General features: G+C 47.6%; 2 protein-coding genes and 1 long non-coding RNA gene across 6 annotated transcripts; 2 read left to right on the forward strand and 1 right to left on the reverse strand.

The window, feature by feature from the left end:
* The first annotated feature begins 165 nt into the window (after positions 1-165).
* Positions 166-19,326, forward strand: PRKAG1 (protein kinase AMP-activated non-catalytic subunit gamma 1). 4 transcript variants are annotated; one of them, XM_002752423.6, is made up of 12 exons: positions 166-240; positions 6,163-6,211; positions 15,734-15,843; positions 16,042-16,123; positions 16,221-16,279; positions 16,423-16,468; positions 16,570-16,624; positions 16,893-17,019; positions 17,519-17,684; positions 17,846-17,883; positions 18,307-18,453; positions 18,591-19,326. In XM_002752423.6, the coding sequence occupies exons 1-12, from the start codon at positions 232-234 to the stop codon at positions 18,696-18,698; spliced, it is 996 nt and encodes a 331-aa protein (XP_002752469.2). In that variant the 5' UTR covers positions 166-231; the 3' UTR covers positions 18,699-19,326. The 4 variants fall into 4 exon arrangements, with proteins under 4 accessions (XP_002752469.2, XP_054094551.1, XP_054094552.1 ...); XM_054238577.2 differs by lacking the exon at positions 166-240 and adding an exon at positions 292-639; XM_054238576.2 differs by lacking the exon at positions 15,734-15,843.
* Positions 616-23,612, reverse strand: LOC118144254 (uncharacterized). Its single transcript, XR_004728883.3, has 2 exons — positions 23,256-23,612; positions 616-719 (listed from the first exon to the last, which is right to left on the reverse strand). It is a non-coding gene; the product is annotated as an uncharacterized LOC118144254 (long non-coding RNA).
* On the forward strand, positions 22,571-26,812 carry DDN (dendrin). Its single transcript, XM_002752422.6, has 2 exons — positions 22,571-22,867; positions 23,280-26,812. The coding sequence occupies exons 1-2, from the start codon at positions 22,659-22,661 to the stop codon at positions 25,207-25,209; spliced, it is 2,139 nt and encodes a 712-aa protein (XP_002752468.1). The 5' UTR covers positions 22,571-22,658; the 3' UTR covers positions 25,210-26,812.
* Positions 26,813-27,126: the final 314 nt, after the last annotated feature.

Here is a 27,126-nt window from a genome sequence, read left to right on the forward strand (position 1 = left end):
AGCGAGTCCGTCCCATGACCCTTGCCATCAGCGGGATACGTGCGGTCTGCGAGGACCGGGGGAGGGCGGTTACCGAGGCCAGCCACCGCCGGAAGGGTGGGTTCTCCGTCTTCCGCCCTAGTCTGGCGACTGCCGTGACGTGGACGGATGTGGCCTTGCCGCACCGGATGTGGGGCGGGGCCTGCCCCAAGAGAGCTTCCTAAAGCGAGAACCAAGCCGGCGCCTCTTGCAATGGAGACGGTGAGGAGTGCCGGAGGGCGGTCGGGGGCGCTGTGGAGCCTAAGACCCCCTGTTAGGAGACCGGGGGGGCCGGGCAGGGGCTGGCACTGGAGTCTAGCAAACAAGAAGCAACCGGGTGTCTGCCCTATCCCGTGACCCTGTCCCTCCACTTCTTCGTTGAGCGCATCTCCTAGGACTGGGCCGCGCCCCCGCCGCCTTTCCGTACGCGGTACTCTTAGCCCGAGCAGGCGGTGACTCCTGGCTCCCTCCTTGGAGCGAGCCCACGTATGCCGTGGCAATCTCGGGCCTCCTTTCCTCTTAGCACCTCAAGACCTTTCAGAGGTTTGCTTGAGAGGGCAGGGCTGTGATCCAGCTTTTCTGGGTGAGGCAGGGGACGTCCAGAGGGATCTCCGCTTGAAGGTAGCTACTGGACCTCCGTGGTCTGACTGGCAGAAGGACATCTGAAGATCTTTGTAATGCATCCAGTGAAGTCACATTTCCTTAATAAGACCGAGAATTGGAGTTTGCTTGAAAGAGGAAATCTTGCAGTGTTAGAGGCCACTGTGTCCCTTGGATAAGTTTAGGTCATGACCCGCTCAGCGACTCTAAGCGGGAGTTTTGGCATAGCTCATTCTTGGCGAGCTGGCATTGACCAATTGTGGCAGGGCCCTGTCACCCTCCCACAGATGCTGCGGGTTGTCTGCTACATGTTTGCACCCACCCTCACTCTCAGGAGTCTTTTTCTTTTTCTTTCTTTTTTTTTTTTGAGACGGAATTTCACTGTTGTTACCCAGGCTGGAGTGTAATGGCGTGATCTTGGCTCGCAACTTCCACCTCCTGGGTTCAGGCAATTCTCCTGCCTCATCCTCCTAAGTAGCTAGGATTACAGGCACGTGCTACCATGCCTAGCTAATTTTTTGTATTTTTAGTAGAGATGGGGTTTCACCACGTTGACCAGGATGGTCTCGATCTCTTGACCTTGTGATCTGCCCGCCTCGGCCTCCCAAAGTGCTGGGATTAACAGGCGTGAGCCACCGCGCCCGGCAGGTTCACTTTCATAACTAATTCATAAGTGATTCATAAGAATTATTCTGGGACATGCCCAGAGTAATTCTTTGCCACACCCTTTCCCTGCCTATAGAGAGGTTGTTTCTTTCAGGTTTTCAAAGAGAAAACCGACCAAAGTAGTAAAATGATTCGCAGTTGGTCTGCCAGGCAAGGGAGCCACTTATGACTAATTAAGATAATCTTGAACAAAAATAAGGAGTCTAATTTCATTAAATTTAAAATAACATAGTCTACCTACTTATAAATGTATTATGGTTTACAAAACATTTTTACATAGATTTTAGAAAATCTAGCCTTCACATTTTATGTAGTGGATTAGGTTCTGGGATGGAAATTAAAAAGAAGAAAAAGAAAACTTGGCCAGGTGTGGTGGCTCACACCTGTAATCCAAATCACCATGCCTGAGCTCAGGAGTTCTACACCAGTGATGAAATCCTGTCTGGACAAAAACAAAAATACAAAAATTACTCAGGCATGGTGGTGGTGGTGTGTGCCTGTAGCCCCAGCTATTTGGGAGGCTGAGGTGGGAGGATATCTTGATCCAGGAAGATGGAGGCTGCAGTGAGCTGAGATCATGCCACTGCACTCTAGCCTCAGTGACATAGTGAGACCTTGTCTCCAAAACAACAACAACTTTTGAAAATGCTCAGCCTGAGGGCAGCCAGCAATAGCTGTTATTTAAAGGTACACTATAATAAATGCTATCATCAATATGCAGACAAAGGACTGTGACAGCATAGTTGAGAGAAAAATTACTTTGGACCTGGGAGAGAGCACTACAAATTGAGAGAACAGTATGAACAAGGGCACTGAAATTGGGGTATATGGAGAATAAGGAATGAACCAGTGGTTTGATGTTGCTGGATTTGGATTTTGGTCACAGTGGGAGAAAAGACTGGAAAAGAAGGCTAAGATCAGGTTGAAAGTATTACATACCATGCTAAAATTGAACTTTGTTTTGTAATAGGGGACCTATGGAAGATTTATAAGCAAGTTAGTGAATGTCCTTTAGGAATGTTCATAGCAGCTTTCTGTACATGGACTGAGCTATTTCAGAAAGTAAAGTTTCTTGTTACTGGAGATGAAAGTAACCTTCCAAACCTGAGATGCTTTGGTGAGCAAATGTGGTGAAAGCATGAAAGATAAAGTGAAGAACAGATAGTTTTGGGGCAAGGACACCAGTTTAAACAGTGTTGCCGAAGTGAGAGGTAAGAGCCTAAATTAAGGGTGTGAAGTTGGCAATGAGAGATGGATCTGAGGCATTTCTAACATACCAGCTTAGCTGATACATGTTAAGAAGACAGCTGTGCAAAACATAGATGGGAACCACACTGAGAATAATAGGATTAGAGGGACAAATGTTTCATATTGAAGCATTTGAGGAATCTCTGTGATATCTGTGGTTATCAAACAAATAATTGCAAATGTAGATCAGAAGTTTGGAAGAAACTGTTGAGTCTGTTTGTCATATGTAGCATGTGTCTCTCTAATATTTTGTACTTACATAGTACAGTGGTAATTTGTCTGGTCCCCTGTGTTATTAGAAGTAGAAAGGATGGTCAGTGAAAAAAAAAAAAAGGACTAGAAAGGAGACCAGGCACAGTGGCTCATGCCTGTAATCCCAGAACTTTGGGAGGCCAAGGTGGGCGGATTGCTTGAGCCCAGGAGTTCAAGACCAACCTGGTCAACATAGTGAGACCCCATCTCTACAAAAAAAATACAAAAAGTAGCTTGGCTTGGTGGTGTGTGTCTATAGTCCCAGCAGCCTGGGAGGCAGAAGTCAGAGGATTGCCTGAGCTGGGGAAGTTAAGGCTGCAGTGATCTGTGATTGTGCCACTGCACTCCAGTCTGGGTGACAGAGTGATTCCCTGTCTCAAAAAGAAAAAAAAAGAAAAAGTGGACATAATTAGATAATTCCCCCTCTGATATGGTGAAACAGGCAGAAAGTTAAAAGTCACATAGTTGTGTTAAATCTCTTATATTGGTATCTGTATCTCTATTTAGCTATATGTTTCTTGCCTTTCTCTGTAATTTAGTCTTGGGTATATCTGTTGATATCACTGTGCATCATTCTTTGAGGATCAGAAAAAAACAACTGTGAATTGTATGCAAAACCCTGTGCCAAATAGTATGGGGGATACAAAATATAAGGTAGTTCTAAGTTTCCAGGAATTTATAATCTGTTTGGATAGATAATGAACAAAATAACTGTAGCACAGTACAATATCTATCATATGATGGGTACAGTAAATTCTACAGAAGTAGCTGTTGCTGTGCCTTTGTATAGATCTTTGTGAGACTCCGATATATCATGTGTCTATCTTTACCATTAAACAACCCTCTCTCCCACTTACAAGTGATGAGGCTGTTGTTCCGATAGTCTTGCCAAAATGGCAGGCCAAGCTAATAGTCTTATGTAGCCCAGAAGGAAGAGAGGAAGAAAATCTCCCTTACTCCCTGCTCTCTTCCCTAGCCTATTAAGGGAGAAAAGTGTAGGGCTGTCTTAAACTTCCTGGGTTTAGGAATTTTGTCAGCCAGCCTCCCAGGTTGAAGTTTTTATGTCATGTTACTACAGAAGCTATGGGGATGAAGTATGGTTTTAAGTTAGTTTGGAGGTATCACCCAGAACAAATGGAGCCAAGACTGTTGATGCTAGCAGATGAAAATTGTTGTGAAACCTCCTGGGTTCCCGAATAACAATGGCATTTCCAAATGTTCCCACTTGAGGGAGCACAGAAATGGTTCTAAGGTTTATCTAGTCAAAACACTCTCTACTCTCAGACTATCTACAGAAAGGAAACTTGGAAAACCAGCATCCCCTTGCTGTAGTAACCTTTGACTCACAAGGGTGCTGAGGGGACTCGAGTCCCCAGTTTCAGAACATTCATGTTCCTTATCCACCCCTCAGACATTCAGGCTTTTACTGGCTGACAGTCAGCTACTGGGATCCTCCCTACTTGTGGTCCTCTCTCAACAGTAAAGATTATTTCTGTGGTTCCAGTGCCTACAACTATGCCTAGTGAGTGTCAGTGTTTGGGGGAAGACAGTGCTATTTCTCTGGCTTCCAAGTTTTGATAAAATAGATCTGTGAGAATCTTGAAGGGGTTAGCCCTAAGCCCAGATCTTTTAGCCTTAGCTTTTAGGACCTAATGTTTCATTTAGGCAGTATAGTGTGTAAGAACATGAGCTTTGCAGATGATACTCATTCAGCTCAAAAGTGGATAGAAGCATTTCTGGAAAGCACAATATTGTAGCAGTATTGGTTTCTTCTCTTCTTTGATTCCAGAGAGGTGGAATTTCATTACAATGGGGTAAATGCATTAGAAAATTTTATTTAAATGGCTGGGTGCGGTGGCTCATGCCTGTAATACCAGCACTTTGGGAGGCTGAGGCAGCTGGATCACCTGAGGTCAGGAGTTTGAAACCAGCCTGACCAACTTGGCAACAGAGTGAGAATCTGCCAAAAAAATAAAAAATAAAATTTACAAAAATGAACATTGCCAAGATAAATCCAACCAAACTCCTTGTCAGTTATAAGAAATCATTTTGTTAGGTATAAGTAGTTCAAAAAAAAATTATTTTTTTTTTGGCTAGGCGCAGTGTCTCACACCTGTAATCCCAGCACTTTGGGAGGCTAAGGCAGGCGGATCACCTGAGGTCAGGAGTTTGAGACCAGCCTGACCAACATGGAGAAACCCCATCTCTACTAGAAATACAAAATTAACCGGGTGTGATGGTGCATGCCTGTAATCCCAACTACTTGAGAGGCTGAGGCAGGAGAATCACTTGAACCCAGGAGGCAGAGGCTGCATTGAGCTGAGATTGCATTATTGCACTCCAGCCTGGGCAACAAGAGTGAAACTCCATCTCCAAAAAATAGTTATAAATAAATAAGTCTGTGTTCTTTCACATTTGTTATTTATTAAAATTTTGTTGTTAAAAAAAGCAAGCCACAAGCTTTAGAACCCAGAAGATAGGTGTTTGAATGCCTACTCCACCCCTCCTCAGCCATGTGACCTTGGGAAGGTTGCTTAATGTCACTTGACTCTCAGAGACATAATCTGTGAGAATAAGGCTAATAACAGTATTTACCTCAGGGTTGTTTTAAAGGTTAAATGAGATCATATTTCTGAAGGCCTTTACAAGGCTGGGTGCAGTAACTCGTGCCTGTAATTGTAGTGCTTTTTTTTTTGAGACGGAGTTTCCCTCTTGTTACCCAGGCTAGAGTGCAATGGCGCAATCTCTGCTCACCGCAACCTCCGCCTCCCGGATTCAGGCAATTCTCCTGCCTCAGCCTCCTGAGTAGCTGGGATTACAGGCACGCGCCACTGTGCCCAGCTACTTTTTTGTATTTTTAGTAGAGATGGGGTTTCACCATGTTGACCAGGATGGTCTCGATCTCTTGACCTCGTGATCCACCCGCCTCGGCCTCCCAAAGTGCTGGGATTACAGGCGTGAGCCACCGCTCCCAGCCCAATTGTAGTGCTTTGAGAGGCCAAGGAGGGCAGTCACTTGAGCCTAGGAGTTCAAGACCAGCCTGGGCAACATAGTGAAACTCCATCTCTACTAAAAATACAAAAATTAGCTGGGCACAGTGGCGTGTGCCTGTAATCCCAGCTACTCAGGAGGCTGAGGTGAGAGGATCACCTGAGCCTGAGGAGGCCAAGGCTGAAGTGAACCGTGATCACACCACTGCACTCCAGCCTGGGTGACAGAGCATGACCCTCTCTCAAAAAAAAAAAAAAAAAAAAAGGATAGGGAGAGCGGGGGCTTTATAGTGCTTTAAAGGGAGTCATTTATTATTTGTTCACCAGCCCTTCCCCTAATGTTGTTATAGAACCAGGTTAAACTGAATCTGTTTTCTTGTCTCTCCAGGTCATTTCTTCAGATAGCTCCCCAGCTGTGGAAAATGAGCATCCTCAAGGTAAGTTTACTGAAGAAAGGAAACTGGACATGAAGATAATAGCCTGACCCTAACAATGTCTTCAGCCAGCAGTGCTTTTGAATCTCTCCCCTGGGAAAGTCAAAGCAGGGCCAGCTAATGTGCCAAACCACAAAAATCAGTGACAGTAGTTTGACAAGATCACCTAGGAATAAATCTTGGGCAGAGTGGGGATGATTAATGTCTTCAATTATCAGACCACTTGAGAGAAACGTCTGAGGTACAGGGAAAACTTCCATAGGCAACTCTGGGCTGGCTAACTATGTTTTAGAAGTCCTGGGTGTTTTCTGCATAGTCCAGAAATAGTGCCACCAGGATTTTATCACACAGCAAACTTACTAAAGACACTGGGTGTGAACAAAAAATTACGAAAAGGGCTGGGCACAGTGGCTTACACCTGTAATCCCAGCACTTTGGGAGGCCGAGATGGATGGATCACTTGAGGTCAGGAGTTTGAGACTAGCCTGATCAACATGGTGAAACTCCAGCCTAGGCAACAAGAGTGAAACTCTGTCTCAAATTTAAAAAAAAAAAAGGGATAATTCTCCAGGTCTGGTCACTTAAAACCTATTTTTGCCAGATCTCTGGTTTTGAAAAGATACTAGAAATTTAAAAAAAAAAAAAAAAGAAGAAGAAAAAAGATACTAGAAATTTAGATTTTTATGTACATTTCTAGATTTTAAAATTCTGATTTAAATTATTTTAAGGCTGGGCACAGTGTAATACCAGCACTTTGAGAGGCCAAGGCAGGAGGATCACTTGAGCCCAGGAGTCGGAAACCAGTCTGGATAACTTAGTGAGACCCTGTCTCTAAGTTTATATTATAAAAAATATAAAAATTAGCCAGGCATGGTAGTGTGCACCTCTGGTTCAAGCTACCAGGGAGGCTGAGGTGGGAGGATCACTTGAGCCCGGGAGGTTGAGGCTACAATGAGCCGTGATTGTGCCACTGCACTCCAACCTGCGTGGAGAGTGAGTCCCTGTCTCAATTATAAACAAACAAACTGGATCCAAGATGGCCGACCACTAACAGCTCAGGATTGTAGCTCCCAGTGAAAGCTCAGAGAACGAGACGACGCCACATCATTAGACGAATTTTCGTCACTCACCGATTAGCCGATTCCCAGTGGAGGAGCCCCACGGGTCGCCAGCGCGACTCTTGTGGCCGCCGCAGCGGTTTTGCCGGCGTCTCGGCGCAGCAGCTCATCATGCAGAGCCAACGGGACTGCTTCCCCTACTGACCGGAGTTTGGAGCTCCAGGAAGTCAGAGCCGCTTGTTGCGGACTCAAGAGGGAAGCCAGACCAGAGATTCCCGGACAGAAGAGCACCATCAGTCTTATCGCTGCTATTTAGGCTGCCACAGTGGGTTGCTCGGATCCCAGCACTGGGAATCAATAAGTCGGACGTCGACTCAGAAAACTAATTAGAAAGGCGGTTCATTTACAATGAAGGGAAAAAAACAGCCTAAGAAGGCCGAGTATACTCAAAATCAGAACCCATCAGCAACGGAACAAGCCCTGACAGAAAAGGACTCATCAGCAACCGAACAAGCCCTGATGGAAGAGGACTCATCAGTAACGGAACAAGCCCTGATGGAAAAGGACTGTGTTCCATTATCTGAAGTAGGCTTTAAAAGGTGGATGATAAGAAACTTCTGGGAGTTAAAGGAACTTGTTCTAACCCAATGTAAAGAAACTAAGAACTTGGAAAAAAGGTTCGATGAAATGTTGAAAAGAATAGACAGTATAGAGAGGAATACAAATGAACTTATGGAGTTGAAAAATACAACACGAGAACTCAGTGAAATATGTACAAGCTTAAACAGCCGAATGGATCAAGCAGAAGAAAGGGTATCAGAGGTAGAAGACCAACTTAATGAAACCAAACGACAAGACAAGAATAGAGAAAAAAGGATAAAAAGGAATGAGCAAAGTCTCCAAGCAATATGGGACTATGTGAAAAGACCTAATATACGCTTGATTGGTGTACCTGAATGTGACGGAGAGAATGAAGTCAAGCTGGAAAATACTCTCCAGGACATTATCCAGGAAAATTTTCCTAATTTAGCAAAGCAGGACACTATTCGACCCCAGGCAATACAGAGAACACCACAAAGATATTCCTCAAGAAGACCAACCCCAAGGCACATAATCATTAGATTCACCAAGATCGAAACGAAGGAGAAAATATTAAGGGCAGCCAGAGAGAAAGATCAAGTCACCCATAAAGGTAAGCCTATTAGGCTTACAGCAGATCTCTCAACGGAAACCCTACAAGCTAGAAGAGAGTGGGGGCCAATATTCAACATACTTAATCAACAGAACTTTCAGCCCAGAATTTCATATCCTGCCAATTTAAGCTTTACATTTGAAGGAAAAATAAAATCTTTTAGGAACAAGCAAGTACTCAGAGATTTTATTACCACCAGGCCTGCTTTACAAGAACTTCTAAAAGAAGCATTATACACAGAAAGGAACAACCAGTATGACCCTTTCTAAAAATACATCAAAAAGTAAAGAGCATTAACATAAAGAAGAATTTTTATCAACGAAAGGACAAAATAGCCAGTTAACAACAAATGGCAGCAACCCTAAATTTAAATCGACCAAATCTCCCAATCAAAAGATACAGACAAAATCTAACGGTATATCCAAAGATATACATAGACTCAAAATGAAGGGTTGGAAAAAAAAAAAACAAAAACGTACCAACCAAATGGAGAGCAAAAATAAATAAATAAGAAGCAGGAGTTGCAATTTTCACATTTGACAAAATAGATTTCAAAGCTACAAGGATACAAGGGTAAAAGGATTAATGTAATAATAAGAGATCTTAACACCCAGATACATAAGACCCATAATGAGATTTAGATTCAACGAGACAAAAAATTGATAACGATACCCGGGACTGGAACTAAGATCCAGAACAAATAAACTCAATAGAGCTCTCCATGTTAAACACACAAAATATATATTATCCACAAAATCTAACGATATATCTGAAGATATACAAAGACTCAAAACAAGGGGATGGAAAAAAACTCACCAACCAAATGGAGAGCAAAAATAAATAAATAAAAAGCAGCAGTTGCAATTCTCACACTTAATAAAATAGATTTCAAAGCTACAAGGATGCAAGGGTAAAAGGATTAATGTAACAATAAGAGATCTTAACACCCAGATACATAAGACACATAATGAGATTTAGATTCAACGAGACAACAAATTGATAACGATATCCAGGACTTGAACTCAGAGCCAGAACAAACAAACACAATAGAGGTCTCCATTTTAAACACATAAAATATGCATTAACCACTTTAAACACTCAAAATATTGATCGGCCATTATTGAAACCCATTTTAGGAATGAAGTAATATTCCTTTTTCCCTCTTTTTCTTTTTTTCCCCTTCTTTTTCTCTTCTTCCCTAAAAAAAAAAAAAAAAAAAAAAAAAAACAAACTGAGAAAACCAACTCCAATATGTTTGTGGGCCTGTGGCCTGAATGATAGTATTTAACTATCAATGTAGTATATCTTCAACTGATGTCCAAAGTTATGTTCTTGGGAGTCTGAATTCCCAAGTTTGAATAACAATGGTAGGCTTCCAGTTGAAGATGGTAGATTGGTAGATTGGGCTGCGCATAGTGGCTCATATCTGTAATCCCAGCTACTTGGGAGGCTGAGGCATGAGAATCCCTTGAACTCAGGAGGCGGAGGTTGCAGTGAGTGTAGATCACACCACTGTATTCCAGCTTGGGTGACAGCAAGACTGTCTCAGAAAAAAAAAGAGATGGTAGAGAATATATATTCACAAAAACTTCCCTGAAACTACCATAAAGGAATTTTATAAAGAAAAAGACACAAACACACCATAGGGAAAACAGGAGAGGAGATAATAGCAATGAATTTTTGGAAGCAAAAAGCAAACAAAAGAGTGATGAAGGACTTAGCAGACCTGAGAAGACTGAGTTATAACTAGCAGTGAGGAAAGCCAAGAAGCACCGAAGGTCTAAGAAACAGTCAGATCCCAAGACACCCTGGGCACCTCCCACCTGTGGCAAAGACTGGAAGTCTAGCAAGGGACTTGGGCACAGCTTAGGGCTAAAGTACTGCACTGAAAACAGGAGCATGTAGTGAACTAGACTTGATGCTGAGCCTCCAGTCCTCTTCCTTATTCAGTTTCCAGAGCACTAGCAGAAAAGACTTCACCCTCCAAGCACAAAATTAAATAATCCTTCTCTCCAGAATCCTCTTGAAGGGAAAGTCCTAAAATATATAAGGTATTGAATGTTCCCTATCCAATGACTCACAGTCAACAAGGCTCACACACAGAGCTTCCACTCAGTCTTAAAGCCTCCACTCTAAAGATATGGTTTAAATTCTTTAAACCAAAGATTACCAAACATCTAAAGAAAGCATCTGTGAAAAAAAGTGATCCAAACTGCTCCCCACCCCACCCTGGAAGGTACCATTGTTTTACTTTGAAGGCTATATCTCCCTGGTAAAAAAAAATAAATAAAAATGAAAAAGCAAACTGCCCCTCCCAACCTCACGTACACCCAGAAGAAACAAACAGGAAAAAAGCAACTGAAAGGAAAAGGTGAGAAGAAAACTTTGATAACATTAATATAATCTCAGGTAAAAGAACACATTTCTCAATACCTGTGAAGGTAGTATATCTTTAAAGAAAACAACAGCTAGACTTGGTGGCAGCACTTTGGGAGGCTGAGGCAGGTGCATCATCTGAGGTGAGGAGTTCGAGACCAGCCTGACCAATATGATGATACCCTTTCTCTACTAAAAATACAAAAATTAACCAAGTGTGGTGGCATACGCCTGTAATCCCAGCTACTTGGGAGGCTGAGACAGGAGAATTGCTTGAACCCAGGAGGCAGAAGTTGCAGTGAGCCGAGATTACACCATTGCACTCCAGCCTGGTCAATAAAAAATGAAACTCTGTCTCAAAAAAACCCAAAAAACCATATTTCCACCATGAAACAAGTATAGGATACAATTTTTTTTTTTTTTAGAGGAGTTTCGCTCTTGTTACCCAGGCTGGAGTGCAATGGCGCGATCTCGGCTCACCGCAACCTCTGCCTCCTGGGTTCAGGCAATTCTCCTGCCTCAGCCTCCTGAGTAGCCGGGATTACAGGCACATGCCACCATGCCCAGCTAATCTTCTGTATTTCTAGTAGAGACGGGGTTTCACCATGCCGACCAGGATGGTCTCGATCTCTTGACCTCGTGATCCACCCGCCTCGGCCTCCCAAAGTGCTGGGATTACAGGTGTGAGCCACCGTGCCCGGCCAGGGTACAATTTTTAAAGAAGGAATTTTTATAAAACAAAAAGGAACTCTTGGAAATTAAAAATATGAGAGCAAAAATTTAAATACAGTTGTAGGTTTCAAAAATCAACATGAGGAAATTTTCTAGAAAGCAGGGTTAAAAATCAACAAAGTAGAAAACAGGAGAGAAGGCGTAGTGGCTTATACCTGTAATCCTAGCATTTTGGGAGACTGACGCAGGAGCACAGGAGTTTGAGACCAGCTCACAGCAAGACCCTGTCTATAAAAAATAAAATTAGCCAGGCGTGGTGGCATGTACTTAATAGTCCTAGCTACTCGGGAGGCTGAGACAGAAAAATTGCTTGAGCCCGAAGGTCAAGGTTGCAGTGAGCCATGATCTCACCATTGCACTCCAGCCTGGGTGACAGAATGAGAGCCTGTCTCTTAAAAAAAAAAAAGAGAGACAAAAGATTTCAACAACCCACAAAACAAAATCCCCAAACAAACATAAAGAGTCATTCTAGGAAGTCCAGTATCTAAATAGGAGTCACAGAAAGAAAAATAGGAACACAGAAGGAAGGAAATAATTGATGAAATAATTCAAGAACATTTATTGGAACTTAAGGATGTTAGTTCTCCCATGGGTGCTATTGCAACCTACAACATCGAAGCAGGGAGCACCAAGAGAATAGGAATTATCCACCCTTAGCTGTGCCTTTATTTTCCCTACTGTCTGACCTTTGTTTCCTGAGCCTTGTCTATGCCATAGACCATGGTCTCCTTTAAAAAAAAAAAAAAAAAAGGACGTTAGTTCTCATATTGAAAGGACCTATCAAATATTCAACACAGTGGATGAAAGTGACCCACCCAAAGCAGTCATCGTGAGACTTCAGAACACTGGAAACAAAGAGAAGATCATATTAAGTTTTCAGAGAGAGAGAGAGAAAAAAAAGTCACATAAAAAGAGTCGGAATTGCCTTGGACTCTCAACACTAGCAACTAGCAGGCAGTGGAGCAATGCCTTCAACATTCTGCAGGAAAATAAATTACAAGCTTTCCTGCGAATTCTCAGCCAAATTATAAATCAAGGATGAGGGTAGAATAAAGATATCTTCAGGCTGCAAGTTCTCAAAAAATGTACCTCTCATGCACCCTTTCTCAGGAAGCTACTGGAAGATCTGTTCTACTAAAACAAGGGAGTAATCAAAAAAGATGAAAACGGGATATAGGAAACAGGAGCACCCGTAGAGGAGAGACTTGAAAGGGGTACCCAGGATGGTGATGAAGAAAGATTCCAGGATGACAGCAGTGCACACCAGACAAACCAGCCCAGATTTGAGCAGTCAGAAGGCTCCAGCGAGACTTCTTTGGGTAGTTTAAATTGATAGACTATCTAATGCTTCTGAACCTCTTGAAGCATTTGCGGATTGGATTAGTTATGGGAATTATACATAGAAAATTAAACAAACAGGCTGGGTGTGGTGGCTCATGCCTGTAATCCCAGCCCTTTGGGAGGCTGAGGCGGGTAGATTGCCTGAGGTCAGAATTTCTAGACCAGCCTGGCCAACATGGTGAAACCTTGTCTCTACTTTAAAAAATATAAAAATTAACTGGGCATGGTAGCACATGCCTGTAATCCCAGCTACTCAGGAGGCTGAGACAGGAGAATCACTTGAACCTGGGAGGTAGAGGTTGCACCACTGCACTCCAGCCTGGGCTACAGAGCAGGACTATCTCAAAAAAATGAAAATTAAACAGAAGGACAAGACCATTAACTCCAGGGAAGACAAAGTTGTGAAAGGAAGAAAAAAAATCAGTTTACTATTCGGTTTATCTCTGAATAATAAACATTCAGTCACAATGATTTAAATACCGGCTGGCTGCAGTGGCTCATGCCTGTTATCCCAGCACTTTGGGAGGCTGAAGTGGGCGGATCACTTGAGGTCAGGAGTTTGAGACCAGCCTGGACAACATGGTGAAACTCCATTTCTACTAAAATACAAAAATTAGCCGGGCATGGTGGCAGGCGCCCGTAATCCCAGCTACTTGGGAGGCTGAGGCAGGAGAATTGCTTTAACCTGGGAGGCTGAGGTTGCAGTAAGTCGAGATTTTGCCACTGCACTCCAGCCTGGGTGACAAAGTGAGACTCCCTCTCAGGGGAAAAAAAAAAAAAAAAGGATTTAAATACAGATATATCTAATATGTTTTAGCTCCTGGAAGAATGGGGAGGATGGGAAGTAGGGGGAGGATGGGAAGTAGGGGAAGGATGGGAAGTACATGTTTGTGATGAAGCCCTAGTAGGAAAGAGAAATAGAAATTCTCATCTTCCTTCGTAGGTAGATGATAAATAATGCCCCAAAATGAAAAAAAAAAATCTGAAACTAGCAATACAAGCATGTTATTTAAGGACATAGAATTAAGTACCAAAATAATCAACTAAAAGAGGTGGATGTTCTCATCTCTGGGGAAGGGTAGTACAGGGAGGTAGGTTGCAAGGACTGCATTTTTTTTCTTAACAAAATTTGTAAATGTGTTTGACTCTTTAAACTGTGTGCCTGTATAACTTTGGTTAAAAAAAATTAAACAAATTGGCTAAAGACTTAAGAGCATGAAGTTTGGAATCAGATCTGAGTTTGAGTCTTTCTTGCCACTCATTGGCATTGGAGTGACTTTGAGCAGCTTATTTAACTACACCTGTTTTCTCATCTGAAACAGGACAGTACTTACAGATTTGTTGTAAGTTTTAAATGACGTAATTTTTTCTTTTTCTTTTGAGACAGAGTCTTACTGTCTTGCCAAGGCTGGAGTGCAGTGACAGGATCTCGGCTCACTGCAACCTCTGCCTACTGGGTTCAAGCGATTCTCTTGCCTCAGCCTCCCGAGTAGTTGGGACTACAGGCGCATGACACCACGCCTGGCTAGTTTTTGTATTTTTTTTCTTAGTAGAGATGGGGTTTTGCCATGTTTGCCAGGGGCTTGCTATGTTGCCCAGGCTGGTCTGAAACTCCTGACCTCAGGTAATCCACCCACCTTGGCCTCCCAAAGTGCTGGGATTACAGGCATCAACCACCTCACCAAGCCAATGTAATATTTTTAAGTACATTTAGTATAGTATGTAGCACATTCAAGCTATTATTTTGGGAGATTGCTTCCCTAGTTTAGAGCAAGCAATTAAAATCACAGGAACAGAAAAAGGTAAACCTAGCCAGGATCTCCCATTTGTCTCAAGTAGGTGGGATGATTTCTGATTTACAGGGTGATCCCAAAATGTACTCTCAAGGTGTTTTGAGCCAGGTTGATCGAGCACTGGGCTCTAACTTACTGTTGATCAGAACTGGCCCAATTTGGACCATGACTTTCCCATTTGCAGGTCTTAGGTTATTTTTTTTTTTTTGAGATGGAGTTTCGCTGTTGTTATCCAGACTGGAGTGCAATGGCGCGATTTCGGCTCACCACAACCTCCACCTTCTGGGTTCAAGCAATTCTCCTGCCTCAGCCTCCCAAGTAGCTGGGACTACAGGCGTGCACCACCATGCCCAGCTAATTTTTTTTTGTATTTTTAGTAGAGATGGGATTTCACCTTGTTGACCAGGATCGTTTCGATCTCTTGACCTCGTGATCCACCCGCCTCGGCCTCCCAAAGTGCTGGGATTACAGGCGTGAGCCACCGCGCCTGGCCAGGATATATATATATTTTTAATTGAGACAGGGGCTTGCTGTGTTGCCCAGGCTGGCCTCAAACTCCTGAGTTCAAATGATCCTCTTCCTCAACTTCCTGAATAGCTGGGATTACAGGTGCATGCCACCATGCCCAGCACAGTCTTTAAAGAATTTTAAGAAGCTTACTTCATTGAAAACAGAGAACGAGTGAAAAATGTGCTAAATATATGAAAGGGAAAGCTTAGATTAAAGATGAGAAAAAAGTTTATATATAACATGTTAAAGAGATACTATAGACTTTAGGTTTTAGTTAACTTTCTTATACCTATAGGGACCAATAGATAAAGTCTTAATCTGGAGATAGGGGTTGGATGAAATGGTTTCTAAGAGGTTTATCCAGGCTTTGTGGAAACAATAGGAACAAAAGATAAAATAAGGGACCTTATAAAAAATCATGCTCTAAATATTTGAGACACGAGAACACTATTTTGTTTTCTGTCTCTTTTGATTGGGAGTTTTCAATGTGGAAGGAAGCTACTAACTATTCCACCCTATGCAGAGACCCCAGAATCCAACAATAGCGTGTATACTTCCTTCATGAAGTCTCATCGCTGCTATGACCTGATTCCCACAAGCTCCAAATTGGTTGTATTTGATACATCCCTGCAGGTGGGTGAAATCCTCTTTTCCCTTCCCCTTTTGGAGGCTTTGGTTTAATACCTTTCATCCTGTCTCATCCCAAGGGTAGTATCCTTATCCTTCTGTGAACTTAGTCTCATGTTTTGCCCAACATGCTCAAACACTGTTCTTTTTTACAGTCTTGCCCCTATGGGTTTGCCTTTATGATTATTTCTGTCTTGGCTACAGGTGAAGAAAGCTTTCTTTGCTTTGGTGACTAACGGTGTACGAGCTGCCCCTTTATGGGATAGTAAGAAGCAAAGTTTTGTGGGTAAGCCAACGTTTCTGCAACACAGTATTATTAGCATCTTGTGCTGGGCAGGGATAGAAGCTTCAGGCAGTGCTTAGGGCTCTGTCTTGTCCTCTAGGTATGCTGACCATCACTGATTTCATCAATATTCTGCACCGCTACTATAAATCAGCCTTGGTAAGGAACTTCAGCCTAATGAACAAAGTCACTTTCTCTACCCTAAGTCCCTCATTCTCCTCCTTTCTTTTCCTCCAAGCAAGCCACAAGGGCTTAAGGAAGTAGAGAGTTCAGGTCTCAAATTCTGTTGCTTCTGCTTTCAGGTACAGATCTATGAGCTAGAAGAACACAAGATAGAAACTTGGAGAGGTATGTAGAGAATTGGGGTTGTAAAAAGATAAAGGGATGGAAGGTTTCTGGGAAACGCTTTTCCATGGTGGTATTTTATGACCCATCCCTTTTCCCTTCAGAGGTGTACCTCCAGGACTCCTTTAAACCGCTTGTCTGCATTTCTCCTAATGCCAGGTGAGTTCCAGCTGTCTATTCATCTGTCCAAAGGGGGAAGAGATTTGCCATCAGCATAGCTAATGCTCTAGACACCCAGGGAAAGGGAAAGAAGAGAGAAAACACACACACACACACACACTCTCTCTCTCTCTCTCTCTCATCTGTCCTGTACACTGCCCCGCTTCCCTAACCATCAGTTTTCCCTGTTACCTGTACACTGTATGGAGCAGTTTAACCACCCTCAGCCCCAGTACTGTGGAACTTATTATCTCCCACCCTCCCACAGCTTGTTTGATGCTGTCTCTTCATTAATTCGGAACAAGATCCACAGGCTGCCAGTTATTGACCCAGAATCGGGCAATACTTTGTACATCCTCACCCACAAGCGCATTCTGAAGTTCCTCAAATTGTTTGTAAGTACTCCTCAGCCCAGTTCCTTTTTCTCTTTTTTCATTTATTTATTTATTTGTTGAAAAAAGAGATGAGGATTACAGGTGTGAGCCACTGCATCCAGTCCCAGTTCTTATTTATTTATTAATTCATTTTGAGACAAGGTCTGACTTTGTTGCCCAGGCTGGAGTGGAGAGGCGCTATCACGGCTCACTTCAGCTTCCACCTCTTGGGCTCAGGTGATTACCCCCACCTCAACCCCCAGAGGAGCTGGGACTACAGGTGTGTACTACCACACCTGGCTAATTTTTTGGTATTTTTTTAGAGATGGGGTTTTGCCGTATTGCCCAGGCTGGTCTGAAACTCCTGGGCTCAAGCAATATGCCACCTCAGTCTTTGACAGTGCTGGAATTACAGGCATAAGCTGGCGCAACCAGCCCTTATTTCTACGTACTGGACTGGAGGGCTATCCAAGAGTGGTTTTGCATGCCTTCAAAGTTAAGTTGATGGTTCTTTCCTCAGATCACTGAATTTCCCAAGCCAGAGTTCATGTCCAAGTCTCTGGAAGAGCTACAGATTGGCACCTATGCCAATATTGCTATGGTTCGCACTACTACCCCCGTCTATGTGGCTCTGGGCATTTTTGTACAGCATCGAGTCTCAGCTCTGCCAGTGGTGGATGAGAAGGGTAAGAGATTGGGCAGAAGGAGAGGGAGGGAAGATCCAGGGAAATTAGGGGGGCTCTAGGAAAATCTGTTTTCCCCTCAGCTCAGCCAGGAGGGTGATTCTTTGAGTAGGGGGAGTCTTAGATGCCAGATCCTCCTTACTGAGCTGCCTCTGTCCCCCTAGGGCGTGTGGTGGACATCTACTCCAAGTTTGATGTGATCGTGAGTGATTGTGGAGGGTCTGGGAGGTAGGGAAGGGGTGGGGCTGTTAAATATGGAGGGGGAGAAGGGAGTCTCTTCTGTGATCTAAGGGTCTTAGAAGCTTCCAGGCTTTCAAAAAAAAAAAAAAAGGCCAGGCGTGGTGGTTCATGCCTGTAATCCTAGCACTTTGGGAGGCCAAGGTGGGTGGATCACCTGAGGTCAGGAGTTCAAGACCAAGACCAGCCTGGCCATCATGGTAAAACCCCATCTTGAAAAAAAAAAGAAGCTTCCAGGCTTTCAAGTCCTATTTGAAAAGAAATTGGATGAGTTGGGTGTGGCTTGTGGCTGGCAATTCTCTGAATCCCTCTGGTGAGGTTGGATGGGTTTAGGGTTTGGAGGCTGGCTCTCTTGCTTCCCTGCAAGCTCCTTCCTCTGTCTTCCCAGAATCTGGCAGCAGAAAAGACCTACAACAACCTAGATGTGTCTGTGACTAAAGCCCTGCAACACCGATCACACTACTTTGAGGGTGTTCTCAAGTGCTACCTGCATGAGACTCTGGAGACCATCATCAACAGGCTAGTGGAAGCAGAGGTAGGGAGACCAGCAACCCTAAAGAAGCTGTGGGGAGCAGCCTTGAGAATGGAGTTTGGCAAGGTGGGTAGGGGCAGAGGGGCTTCCCTCGAGGCCGGCACTAAACATTCCCTCTCTCCCTTGTTGCTCTGTGCCAGGTTCACCGACTTGTAGTGGTGGATGAAAATGATGTGGTCAAGGGAATTGTATCACTGTCTGACATCCTGCAGGCCCTGGTGCTTACAGGTGGAGAGAAGAATCCCTGAGCTGGGGAAAGGGTCAGGCAGCACCAAGGCATATGCCCAACTCATTGTCTGCTAGAAGCTCTGTGGGAATCAGATGAAACTTGGGGGAATTGTGACTTTGTTCCCTGCTCAGGGCCCCCTGCCCTTCTATCTGGGAGCTAGAGAAGGTGTAGGGGGAGGAAGGAGAATGGTTTTATAGCTACCGTTACCCTCACACATACACTTGAAAAAACTTTCAGACTCACCAATTCTAGCCCCTGTCCTCTTAGATATAGCCCCCTTTCTGGGTGAACTGTAGGCTCTGTGTCTCTCAGACAAATTCTGATCTCTAAGAGATCCCCAGACCTCACCTGCCTCTGCCTCTGTCTCGGCCCTGATTCAACCCGAAGATGGTAATAGCACAACAAAATTCTTCATAAAGATATTTTTATTCACCTGTTCCATGCTATATGGAGGAGGCCAAGTCCATTTAGTGACATTTCTTCCCATAATGTCAGTGGGGAGGACTGTGGGGAGGAGGGCCTTTGGGTTCCTGTGCTGTGTGCATATAAAGGGAGATTGGGTTGGGTGGAGGAGGAGGGCAGTGTGGTTAGCAAAGGTTATTGCTTTTAATGGCAAATCTAATTAAATGACAGCAGTCTCTTCATGGTATTACAGTGTTTGATTTTTGCAGTTGACAGACACCACTGTTCCAAACTTCCTACTTTATATGGCTTCTTCAACTGGTCATTAATAACAATAGTGTATGTGCACACACACATGCACATAAACACACAGTTGTCACACAGTTGTGTGCCAGACATCATTCTCAGTGCTTTACATATATTAACTAATTTTATCCTCAGAATAATAGTAGACACTATTCCAGTTTTATAGATTTAAAAAAATGGAGGCACAGAGAGGCTAGGTAACTAACCCAAGACCACATAGCTTATAAAGAGTGGAGCTGGATTTGAACCCAAACAGTCTGGCCCTAGGGATCATGCTCTTTACTGCTACAGTAGACTTACTACCTCTAATTCTCCTTTCACAACTACTCCTTACCCTAGTCCCTGTGGTTCCTCCTTATTATCTCACTTTCCCGTCTGCCTGAATTATGGCCCATACCCAAGGGAAATCTCATAAAAATGTTAGTGTCTACTCCCAACAGTAGACAGACTTGAGGGTCTCCTTTGGTCAGAGAATCGTGCCACCATTATCAGCTTTTCTTAGTCAGGGAAGGTTTGATTGTTTGGCTTTCTGAGTTGGCACTATTTTTTGAGACGGAGTCTTACTCTATTGCCCAGGATGGAGTGCAGTGGCATGATCTTGGCTCACTGCAACCTCCACCTCCCAGGTTCAAGCAATTGTCCTGCCTTAGCCACTTGAGTAGCTGGTACTACAGGCATGTGCCACCACGCCCAGCTAATTTCTGAATTTTTTTGTAGAGACAGGGTTTCACCATATTGGCCAGGCTGGTCTCGAACTCCTGACCTCGTGATTCTCCCGACCCAGCCTCTCAAAGTGCTGGGATTACAGGCATGAGCTGCTGCACCCGGCCAGCACTATCTTTAAACCTACAAATCTCTTGCATTTCTTGAAAGAGCTGGAGAGTTGGGGATGAGAGAACAGCAGGGCAATGGTCACTCCATCAGATCCATTCCCTGTACTGAAACCAAGTAGACCCAAACAGCACCCAACACCAGAATTGCTACACTGGAGTATGAGGTAAATTTGTGTGACAGCTTACTCCTGCCTTGCAGGTATGAAACAGTTTCCCATCCATGCCAGGAGCAATTTCAGAGTCATTCCTTGTCCCTACCCCCACAGTGCCTAACCCCTCTGATGACCCTCCAGCCAGCGCATACTGCGTTCTCCAAACTAGGCTTCCTGAGAAAACACAGGGAAAAGTATCAAGGGACTCATGAGATAGAAGCTGATTTTTTTAAAAACAGAAGGTGGCCCGCGTCAGAGCTCAGCTTTCAGTGCTGCAGCATGGCTGTGGAGGAGCCCCTGCTTCTGCCTTCACCTCTTCACAGCTCGCACAGCACATTCTCAAACTTGGGGGAGGAAGGCTTCCAAGTTATTAGAATTAGAGTATGTTTATGTTGCGGGGGTAAGTACATGGTGGAAAGGACAGATGGCCCCTTATGTCACATTCCCTCATTAAGGAAGATTTGCCTAAGGAGGAGGCAAGGGCTTTAAAAAGCCTCAGGACTCTAGTGGGACCTAGGGTGGAAGGACGCACCTTCGAGTCAAGTCATCGGTGCAGCTGGCAGGTGTGTGAAATCAAGGGGGTAGGGTGGATGGGACGGGGATGTTTGCGTTCTCTCTAAAGGTCTGTGTGAGGGAGCAGAAGCCTGGTTTTGTTGAGCCGTTTCTCAGTCAGTCAGTCTCTGCCCCACAATAACCTTTCTCATTCCCATCCCCTTAAAAGGAAGGGTCTGGACCCAAAGGGCTCCATGTACATCAGTGGAAAACTAATTGGGAACTCTTGCTTCTCCCATTTCCCCCTAAAACCCATCCAATCAGTCTCAGTGTGAGGATGAAGCTGAGGGAAAGACAAGGGATAAAATTTGGGACTCACAGGCTTCTATTCTTACCTATTCTTCTCCAGAGAGGCAAATTATCCCTTCTTCCCGAGGAATCATTGCCACACACACTCTCTTTCCCCTCTCTCTGCACCCCTCCCCTCCACTGAAGCTGCTGCCATGGTTGCCAGGCATGGTTGCTAAGTCTCTGCATGGAAGGATTGGCGTGGGCTGTGCTGCCACTAACATTACCATGGTGAATCAGGGGACACCTGGTATAAGCTTAGGGGGAGGGATCATGTGGATGTAAGCAACAGCCCCCCAGGATAGAGGCAGCCCAAAAGGTGAGCATCTGGAGCACCACTTCAGGTGGGGGCTGAGTGAACTAGGCATCGTGGTGGTAAGGGGGAGCTCTACATTGGAAAAATAAGGGCCACTTTTGTCATTTCAGTTGCTAGGGGATTAGTTTTGCCAAGCAAACACACCATTCCTCCTCCATCCCCCTCTGGAAGGGTGAGAGTGCATACTCATTTACTCTGTCCTCCATAAAGCTGAGCAGAGCTGTGTGGGCACAGAACACTATAACCCCCACATCCTGGCGTCTGGACTCGGGGTGAAAGCCTGCTGCTGCGGGACGGCTCCCTGGCTGCTCAAGGACAAACATGTAGAATGGGACTGGGAGGGCAGCTTGGGTGGCCAAGGTAGGTGCCTGTGTCCTGCTGTACCAGCAGTCCTAGGGGCAGCACTGAGCTGGTGAGGAGATAAGGGTGTAGGGGTCAACCTTTTTGAGCTTAGGGAAGGCAGCTCTCCCCCAAAGTCGCACAAAAGCCTGGTGAAAGCCACCGCCTCCTCTCTCCACCGCATGGGAGCTGGTTACTCATCTCATCTCTGTACCCGAACAGCCACTGCCGCTAAAAATAGCCCCCCAGCCGTGGGCCAGCCCCTCCTGCACCCCAACCCCATGGAAACCAGCAGAGTAGCAGGCAGAGACCTTGAGTTCCATTCTCACCACTCCGTTTTGGGGAAACTGAAATCTGAGGCAGGAAGCCAGGGGCAGAACCCTGGCGGTCAGGCAACCTGACAGGCAGAGGAGTAAAGGGTTAAAACGGCAGGAAGGTTGAAGAAGTAGGGGCGGGGGAGGGGGCACTGTCAGCTTGTCAAGAATCATAAGTCCCTCCCCCGCCCACTCGTGCGATCCCATCAGGCTTGGGGGACAACAGCAGTGGGAAGGGGCGTCCAATCCCGGGCCCCAGGGGGCGGCCGTGCACATGGGGGAGGTAGCAGCGCGGAGCAGCCCGCGCGGTGTCACATGCGCGCGCACACACAGAGACAGGCACACACACGTGTGCCCGGGTATATATAGTTCCCAGTCCCCGGGCCCGCGGCTCTGCAGTGGTCGCCGGCTCCCTGGGCTGGGAGGGGGCTCCTGGGGCGGGTGGGAGGGTGGGGGGCCGGGGTGGGGTGGGGCAGGATGCTGGATGGCCCACTGTTCTCCGAGGGGCCTGACAGCCCCCAGGAGCTCCAGGATGAGGAGTCTGGCAGCTGCCTTTGGGTGCAGAAGTCCAAGCTGTTGGTGATCGAAGTGAAGACTATTTCCTGTCATTATAGTCGCCGCGCCCCTTCTCGACAGCCCATGGACTTCCAGGCCAGCCACTGGGCTCGCGGGTTCCAGAACCGCACGTGAGTGAAGCAGGGGTGAGGGGAAGAGAGTGGTGGGGCGGGGAGTGGGGTCCGGACCTCCCCGAAGGCACTAGCGAGCATTGCTGGTCCCCTTTCTCTTTCCCACGCCTCTCTCCCCTGCCCCCTCCCGAGGGCTGGGGCCTGACTCATCCGGTTGTTTGGGGGAATAGGAGTGGGCGTGAGAAAGGGCAGGAGGTGAGATGGGGCAGACGCTGTTAAAGTGTGCATGGAGAGATGGCGAGGAGTCCCACTTCGACTTCAGTCCTAACATATACGCACGTGCACACGCGCACACACTCACACACACCCCTTCTTATGGCTGCCCCAAGCGGTCTCCAGTGTTCCCAGCTCCCCGGACCTCGGCTCCCTTCCCCCACAAACTGCTCACCTGGGTTCCTGCTCATTGTCCCAGGTGTGGGCCGCGCCCGGGATCCCCACAGCCGCCGCCCCGCCGGCCCTGGGCCTCCAGGGTGCTGCAGGAGGCGACCAACTGGCGGGCGGGGCCCCTGGCCGAGGTCCGAGCTCGGGAGCAAGAGAAAAGGAAAGCGGCGTCGCAGGAGCGGGAGGCCAAGGAGACAGAGCGAAAAAGGCGCAAGGCTGGCGGGGCCAGACGGAGCCCCCAGGGTCGGCCCCGCCCGGAGCCCCGAAACGCCCCTCGGGCGACCCAGCCGGCGGGGCTCCCTGCACCCTCGCGGCCGGAGCTCCTGGCACAGGTGGGGCGAGCGCCCCGTCCATTCGCGCAGCCGCAGAGCGACCCAGGGTCGGCGTGGGCGGGGCCCTGGGGAGGTCGGCGGCCGGGGCCCCCAAGCTACGAGGCTCACCTGCTGCTGAGAGGCTCTGCCAGTACGGCCCCGCGACGCCGCTGGGACCGGCCGCCACCCTACGTGGCTCCACCTTCCTACGAAGGCCCCCATAGGACCTTGGGGACTAAGCGTGGACCCGGGCACTCCCAAGCGCCCGCTTCATCAGCCCCAGCTCCTACTCCCTCCAGGACAGAGGGAGGGCGCATGAAGAAGAGGCTGGATCCTCGGATCTACCGGGACGTCCTCGGGGCTTGGGGTCTCCGACACGGGCAGGGTCTCTTGGGGGGATCCCCAGGCTGTGGAGCAGCCAGAGCAAGGCCAGAGTCCGGCAAGGGGTTCGTGGAGAAAAGCCTGGGGCTGGCTGCTGCTGACTTGAACAGTGGTAGAGACAGCCATCCCCAAGTCAAAGCTACAGGGAGCCCAGGCACCGAGACAGCTCCTGCGGGGTCTGCAACTGCGGCTCCCAGTGCCCCGCGTCCCGCTCCCAGGTCCAGGCACCACATCAAGGGCTCGAGGGAAGGGAAAAAAGGAAGAGAACAGATCTGGTTCCCCAAATGCTGGATTCCCTCCCCTAAAAAGCAGCCGCCCCGCCATAGCCAGACACTCCCCAGACCCTGGGCTCCTGGAGGCACGGGATGGAGAGAATCCCTCGGTCTTGGAGAGGGGGCAGGACCAGAGACCCTGGAGTGTTGGAAGGCGACCCGCCGTGCCCACACCTTGCCCCGCAGTTCCCAGGGCCCATCCCGTGGGGAAGGCGTCTTTGTCATTGACGCCACGTGCGTAGTGATACGATCCCAATATGTCCCAACCCCCCGAACCCAGCAGGTGCAGCTTTTGCCCTCTGGGGTGCCACGCGTGGTAGGGGATGTCCCCAGCCAATCGAAGCCCGGCAAGGAGGACAGTGAACGGGCCACAATCTTTCCTTCCCCTTGCCAAAAGCTGCCGTCAAGCAGTCACCTTTTACACCAGCCTAGCGAGGGCGGCGGGGGAGAAGCTGAGGGCGGGAGGCCGGGGGACTCCTCACTGGAGGAGCGCACCTTCAGCATCTTGGGGCTCCCGGCCCCCGAAGTAAACCTGCGGGACGCCCCCACGCAGCCAGGTAGCCCAGAGCACCAAGCCTTAGGCCCAGCAGCTTCGGGAGCCCGGAGCAGAGCCGAGGGCTCGGAAGTGGCGGTGGTCCAGCGGCGCTCAGGCCGGGGCTGGGCGCGGACCCCAGGGCCCTACGCCGGGGCCTTGCGAGAAGCCGTGTCCCGTATCCGCCGCCACACCGCCCCTGACTCGGACACTGACGAAGCTGAGGAGCTCAGCGTCCACAGCGGCTCCTCTGATGGAAGCGACACAGAAACCCTGGGCGCCTCCTTGCGGAACGAGAGGACCCTGCCCGGGGTTGGAAACAGTCCGCCAGAGGAAGGTGGAAAGACAGCGGAACTGAGTGACAGGGTCGGGGAGATTGTAGACGTCGTCAGCGAAACCGAGGAGGTCCTCTTCGGGGTGAGGGACATCAAAGGGACCCAACAGGGAAATAGGAAGAGGCAGTGAGGGGCCCCTTCTTGTATTCGTGACCCCAACACATCCATCCTTGGGTCCACTGGTCCCCATTCTTCCCCACAGATTTCCTTTACTTCTTTTTTCCTTGTATCTTTACCATACCTGGTCCCATCCTCGACATAGAAATGAAAGAAAGGGAAGCATATACCCATTCATGATTTTGTTTCAGGAGAGGTGAGAGTGAGCAGTAGATTTAATTAATGCCTGCCTGCCGTGTTCAGGGCACTAGGGTGTGCTCTTCGCAGGGCCTGATGCACTGGGGGTGGAGCTGAACAGAGAGGCCTAACCAGGATCAGGCAGGAGGGCTGGGATGGTGGCAGCCATAGGAAGGCAGTGTTGCGGAGGGCCTCTGCGCAGGAGGGAAAAAGTGAAGGAGAGGCTTTGGACTCAGTGACAGAATGATCAGATGACAAAGGGGTTCTTGGCAGAAGAGAAATAGGTCCAGTAAAACCAGCAAAGCAGAAGGAGGGCTCACCTTGGTCTCACAAGCCTTGGATTTCAATCCCACCTCTGCCACTGAGGCCGGCCACTTTCCCTCTCCAGGCCTCCAGGCCTCCAGGCCTCCTGGCCTCCTGGTATGTAAAATGACGGCATTCAAAGGTCCATCCTTCCATCTCTGACATTTTGAGATCTTTGGGAAGGACTCTATCTCATCTTCCCCCTTGACAAGCCAAGAATGAGTGTTGGGAATAAGTGAACAGAGTCTGAAGGTTCCTGGTGGCCTCCTTGTCACCAGAAGTCATGATCAATTCAGGAGACTGCCCAGGGCTTGCAGAAGAGCTAAGGAAGCCAAGCACTCCTATCCTAGTCTTCCAGGTTTAGGTGAGGGCTCCCCAAGGCAGGGCAAGATAGTGGCCCTGTCACTGACCCTGGCCTGTGGTGGTCTGAGCTGGGGAGGAAGGAAGCCAATGAATCAGCTTGGGACCTCTTTAGGCCTTCCCCTTTTCCTCCACCCCAATGCTCCTTAGTGATGCTCTGAGGCATGGTTATGATTTCCCTCCCAGGTGGTTTCGCCCACCTAAAAGAATCCTGAGAATTTCTCCCATCTCAGCCTCTTCCGGAAACCGGCCACGCAAGGAAAGAAGCTGGTCCCACAAGCCAGAAGGCGTGGGGTGTGATACTCTCTATAGCCACTACAGGGCGCGCGCAGGTCGCGGATCTCCCCAGTTGCTTATCCCGGCTCTGCCACTCAATCTGATCCCCAGTTCCCCAGCGCGGGTCCCCAGCCTTGCAGCCTCCCGCCGCGCGGGGCCGGGAGCAGGCCTCCGGCCTCCCAGACCTCTGGAGCCCGCCGAGCCCCTCTTTGTATTCATCCACCCCAGCCGGCTTGGGATTCAGATACCGATACCGAAGTCTTTTTTTTTTTTTTCCTCTCCGATTCTGGACACCTCCTCTGTCTGCCATTTATTAGCCATGTGAACTTGGCAGCATCACTTCACCTCCCTGAGCCTCAGTTTCCTCATCTGTCAAATGGGGGTTTATAAACACCTACCTCGCAGGGTTGTTGTGAGGATTTAATGCGATAATGTATGTTAAGCGCCTTGCACACCGCCTGGCACACAGTAGGCGCTCAATAAATCTAAGCTTCCCTTTATCCATCCTTGGCATCATCTTCCTTTCACTGACCCTTTCTCCACAGTGGCCCTCCCCCAGGGCTCCTCCGCTACTTCCCGCTCTGTGTGACGGGGAGGGTGGTACTTTCCTCGTTGGGAGCTCCTGGTCCACCTCTGCCTCCCCCAGCCGAGACTCTCCCTTCCTTGCCCCCAGCCCACCCCTGCCGGCTCTTCCTTCTGCCCCGGGCGCACTACTCCCGCCCCCCATTCCGGGCAAGGACTGAGTCAGCCGGGGTAAATTTAGCTGCCGGCTCCGCGGGCGTGGGGGCTTCTCCCAGACTCAGTCGCCAGGTCC

This window comes from Callithrix jacchus, chromosome 9, assembly GCF_049354715.1.
Source record: "Callithrix jacchus isolate 240 chromosome 9, calJac240_pri, whole genome shotgun sequence".
In the NCBI taxonomy this organism is placed as follows: domain Eukaryota; kingdom Metazoa; phylum Chordata; class Mammalia; order Primates; family Cebidae; genus Callithrix; species Callithrix jacchus.